We start from the raw sequence: 5,611 nt of genomic DNA, 5'->3' as shown, positions 1-5,611 counted from the left end.
GAGTATGCTAAATTTGGAACCATGGTCAATTTACTGAAGAACAATGCAGTGTAATGCTGGCCACACATGCAGCAATCTCGCAGCTGTGCTCAAGAGTTAAATTTGGCAACACACATTGGTGACAGAATTGGACAAGATCCAGCTGTTCATCATTCTGGCTGGATCACTTCAGATATCATAAGGCCTGTTAGTGTGATCACAGGTCAATAGCAGTCATCTTCTGATCACATTTATCAACAGTTCTGATAATAATGTCATCGATTTTGGATCAGTTCAATGTAGCCACAACCACTTTAATATCGGGAAGACATTGCAATGTCTGTGATCAGCATAACTTCACCTCCGTTAATATATTGATTCATATAAGACAACAACCAAAAACAACAGTCCGTTTTCTTGGCTGAAACCTGAGAATTACTACAAATGTTTCCAAGTGTTGACTTGAAACATTGAAGAGACAAAAATATTTTTGCATCTGTAAAAACAACAGATTGGGAACTAACAGTAAATGGAAACATTTGCTTTACAACTGGAAATAACAATTCATGTTTAATATTTTGTGAGGTGACCTTTTCTACTGTTTTTTTCTGTATCCTTCCAGCGGATGGAGACCCACATTTTGTTGTCGACTTTCCGTTGAGTAAGCTGACAGTGTGTTTCAACATTGATGGTCAACCTGGTGACATACTGAGGCTGGTGTCAGACCACAAACAATCTGGTAATTTATTATTCATCAAATTACAAAAACAAATCAATTCACCCACACTATCTATCAAATGTGATTGATGAAACTCTTTAAAGAGACACAGCTGATTTCTTACTAGATTAATAACAGATAGTAATGGTATTTATACTCATTCTAAGTTATGTTTACTGCATTTTTATAGCATACAGCATATTTTCCTTTAGTTCCTGTTATCAATTACTGGAATTAATAGGAAGAAGACGTAACAAATGACCTTATTATTTTAGATGTTTACTTAGCTCTATACCAGATGATCTTCTGTATTCAGAAGATGCATCTTCTTGAGTGTCCCAGCTATTACTGGTATCTGTTTCTGCTAATCATATGACCTACCTAGTACAGCAACACCGGGACTCCATGAACTTGAGTGCCTTAGTGATCTGAGCAGCATGTGAGCATCATGTTTGTTCTCCGATGTAACAAACAGTGGTTTATGTCATCAATAGCAACAGATGCCAGTGTACAGTAGGTGTTGGAAACGCCAAAGCAACTGTGGGTGGTAGAGAGCATGCGCATATGCATGGAGTTGGGGGAGCTGGAGTTAATGTAAGAAAAAGAAAAATGAAATGGAAAAATAAATGAATGCAAAAAGAAAAAGAAAAAGGTGTATATGTGTTTCTTTCATAATGTCCCTTACCTTTGTGCTTTTGTCAGTGGTACATGTGTTTTTGCTTGTCAATTTCTTTAAGAAACAAAAAAAACGTTAGTATTATAAGGCATAATATACTCCAGATATTAAAAATCATCTTGAAGTTCCATGACCTGTATTAATAGTCATTGGCCAGTGCTTTTGTGGATTTATATAGTCATAGAATTCTTTAGTGTCTTCTAACACCTTTATAATGTATAGTAAGGGTTATCTATATCATGTGTATATATGTGTAATTAGAATCACTTAAATAAATTATACATTCTGTATTATTTTTAGGTGTAACAGTAAATGGACAGCTGATCGGGGCACCGGCCCCACCAAATGGTCATAAGAAACAAAGGACTTATTTTAGCAGAATTACCATAATTATCAGCAAACCAAAGCGCTCTTATATAGAAATTACTCCTGCCAAGGTCATCCTGGATAGCAAGGATCGGCTCATTCTGACATGCGACAAAAGTGCAACAGTGAAGAGTGATGACCTAATGGTGGTGGTTGCTGCCAAATCCAATGTCACAGTTACCATCCAAGGGACCATCAGCTTTGTAATCCTGGTCCATCATTACAAGAATCCAGCACCATATCAGAGAAACCACTTGGGATTTTACATTTCTAACAGCAAAGGATTGTCTTCTAATTCTCATGGACTTTTAGGTAAGTTGGATTGCATTATGAATCATAAAACACTGAAAAGTAGTATTACATATTAAACCAAAACTGAGTGCATATTATAATTATAAAGTTAACAGAAAAAACTTATACAGCAGAATAGTCATAGATATAGGCGATATCTGTTTCACAAATATTAATTGGTAGATCTCTCAGAAGCTGAAAGGTACTCAAACATTGTTCTTCACACATTACGTTTTTTCTTCTTTTCTTCTTTGATCTTTCAGTTTTCTGGTGCAGTTTAGAATAAAGAAGGCAAAAATCTGGTGGCTATGGAAAACCCCAGTTATTTCCTATACACCCTTTTTCAGACCTCAATAGTAATTGATATACGTGTAGTAGATAGACAAATATTATTAAGTTCTCACTGTGAAAACAGAGTGTCCTAATCTTAAACATATAAAATTGTAAAATAACATTCCTCCTAATCTGTCTGAATATCCTCTTTTCATTTGATCCCACAAGTGAAGAGGAAGTTTCTACTCTATTCTTATCTTCCTACTCTATCTCCTGTCCTCTTGATCCCATACCCTCACTAATTGGTAGGTCCTTGTCTCATGTGATCATTCCACCTCTAACTAAAATCTATAATCTCTCTCTCTCTCTCTCTACTGGTATCTTTCCATTACTATTCAAGTACGCAGTGATTACTCTTACTCTAAAAAACAACATTCTGACCCAAACTTTTTCTCAAATTATCGCCCCATCTCTCAACTCCCATGCCCCTCCAAACTTCTTGAGGGAATTGCCTACACTCACCTCACGTTTCCTTTCTGCAAACAACCTATTGGATCCGCTTCAATCAGGCTTTCGACAGTCCACAGAGACTGTGCTGACCAAGGTTGTCAATGATCTGATCACAGCTAAAACTAAAGGCGATTACTCTCTTCTAATTCTCCTGGATCTCTCTGCTGCATTCAACACTGTTAACCACTCTCTCCTTATACAGATGCTACAATCCCTAGGTCTTCAAGACACATTCCTATCCCGGTTCTCATCCTACCTATCTAATCGCTCTTTCAGTGTTAATTTATCTGGAACAACCTCCACTCCGCTTCCTTTATCAGTTGGAGTACCACAAGGCTCAGTCCTAGGTCCTCTGTTATTCTATATCCACTATTCTCTATCTACACCACTTCTCTTTTTAAAATTAATAAGCTCCTTTGGATTTCAGTATCATCTCTATGCGGGTGATACACAAGTTTATCTATCCTCTCCTGATCTCTCACCATCCGCGTTGTCTCGCGTTACTGACTGTCTTTCTGCTATTTCATCTTGGATGTCCTCTCGCCAACTTAAACTCATTCTTTCAAAAACAGAATTAATAATATTCCCACCCAACAGTAAAAGCTCCCTACCTGACATTTCTATTTCTGTTGACAACATGACCATAAATCCCACCCCACAAGCTTGCTGCCTAGGTGTAATCCTTGACTCACAATTATCCTTTGTTCCCCACATCGACTCTATAGCTAAATTATTTTACATACATCTAAAAAACATTTCCAGAATACGTACATATCTCACACAAGACACTGCCAAAACTTTAATTCATGCACTCATCATCTCCCACATCTACTATTGTAATTCCCTCCTTTACTGGTCTTCCCAAAATCAGACTCGAGCCACTACAATCTATTTTGAACACAGCGGCTAGATTAATTTTCCTTGCAAGCCATTCTTCCTCTGCTGATTCACTCTGTCATTCCCTATATTGGTTGCCTGGTTTTCAATGAATTTAATATAAATTGTTCTACAAACATACAAGGCCATCAACAAAATTGCACCGACATACATCTCCTCACTTGTCTCAAAATATCTTCCAACCTCCGTTCTGCATAAGATCTGCGTCTCTCTTCCAGTCTCATCACTTCCTCCCATCCTTTTTTCGGACTGCACTCACTTTTTGGAATTTCCTCCCTCGCACCACAAGACTTTTCTCTAGTCTTCAAACCTTCAAGTGTTCTCTGAAAACCCACCTCTTCAGACGAGCTTCTAATATTCCTCTGCCACCCTCTTAATCTACATAGGTTACCCTATTACCACCCTCTACACAGCTAACACAAGACAAAAACCCTCTGTCTAACACAGTCACACAACATTGTTGTGTGACTGATCACACAGCTCACTAAATAATTTGTAACCTTACCCTTGTGTATCAAACCATTGTCCCATAGATTGTAAGCTTGCGAGCAGGGCCCTCTTACATCTCTGTATTATCCAGTATTATTACTGTTTGTTCCCAATTGTAAAGAGCTACAGAATCTGCTGGCGCTATATAAGTAAATGTTGATAATCATGATAATAGTGGCACTATATAAATAACTAATGATAATGATGATGATGATACTACAGGGAGTGTTTGTGTTTCTAAAATCTCAGCAGTTATTCAACAGATTTTTTTAGTAACAACAAAACATTTTCATTTCCCTCCATAGGTCAGTTCCTATATAATGAAGTTAAGGTCTCTAAAGTACCATTCAGCACCAATAACCAAGCATCAAACCAAACCTCAAATTCTATTAACATTTTGAAGGTGAGAAATCGTTCGGTCCCTGTAATCCGAAAGCAGAGGAGACTGTATAATGGCCTTCACCAGGTGGACTGTTGGTTTGCAAAGAATAATGCACACAAACTGATTGACGGGCTGTATCAGGATTATCTGGTGTCTCATCCCTTTGACTGTGGGAATGATTTAATAACAAATGATGTGTAAAACACCTAAATTATCACGTACAATTTTAGCTACATTCCACTTTTCATGCGCTAAGTAATGGTGGAAAAGAACAGTTGATTACCAAAAGACCTCCGCATAAACATTGTTTTTTCTACATAAAATGGATCCACCTTGCGTAGTGCGGTGAACCAGTTCTGTGTGTCCGAGTTACAGGATAATACTGGGACTTGCTTTGCACAGAGCGTACCTTGGAAACTCTTTTCAAACGGACCATTGCATAGATTTCCTGTGTAGCTATTGCATTGTTCTAGCTCATTGCCACATAAGTAGATATTAAAGTAAAACATCTTTTTATATGTATATGATATATCATTTCCAAGTTTTTTATCAAGTTGTTTTTACTAAATCACCTTATTTTATCTTATTTCTTGTTTTGGTTTCAGAATGTTATTTATAGAATGCCCTCAACACATATCCAATTTACGATGTGTAGAGGGGCAAGAATACTTAAAAAGAGTGGTCCACTTTAAGTGTGTTATAGAATAAAGACAATCTTTTTACCTTTAAACATATTCAATAGAGTTAGGCTGGGTATACACTATAGAAAATCTCTTCCGATGCAATATCAGTAATGATTTTGCCAACGGCTGAAGAAAAAAAGTCCCAATCAGCAATGCCAATTCATGTGTACACACTATACATGCTTTAAAAGATTTACCTTCACATATGTGCTCTTAATCTGCCATAACCGTCTGATGAAAAGATTGTGATTCTGTAAAGTCTATGGAGATCTGCCTACACTGCTGGTTGTGAGTGCACACACATTGCAGGATTGGAAGGACATTTCTCCATCGTTAAACAAGATTTT

General features: G+C 37.2%; 1 protein-coding gene across 1 annotated transcript in view; it reads left to right on the top strand.

Annotated features, from left to right (window-relative positions):
* The window catches only part of ITIH5 (inter-alpha-trypsin inhibitor heavy chain 5), a 55,356-nt gene extending 50,253 nt beyond the window's left edge, over positions 1 to 5,103 (top strand). The window contains exons 12-14 of the mRNA XM_075208592.1: positions 602 to 718; positions 1,674 to 2,051; positions 4,505 to 5,103. Coding sequence (XP_075064693.1) covers positions 602 to 718; positions 1,674 to 2,051; positions 4,505 to 4,782 — 773 coding nt within the window. The 3' untranslated portion in view covers positions 4,783 to 5,103. The remainder of the gene's footprint in view (positions 1 to 601; positions 719 to 1,673; positions 2,052 to 4,504) is intronic.
* Positions 5,104 to 5,611: the final 508 nt, after the last annotated feature.

The sequence above is a fragment of the Mixophyes fleayi genome, chromosome 4, assembly GCF_038048845.1.
Source record: "Mixophyes fleayi isolate aMixFle1 chromosome 4, aMixFle1.hap1, whole genome shotgun sequence".
NCBI lineage: Eukaryota > Metazoa > Chordata > Amphibia > Anura > Limnodynastidae > Mixophyes > Mixophyes fleayi.
Note: the sequence above shows the minus strand (reverse complement) of the source record. Positions and strands in the feature narration are given on the sequence as shown.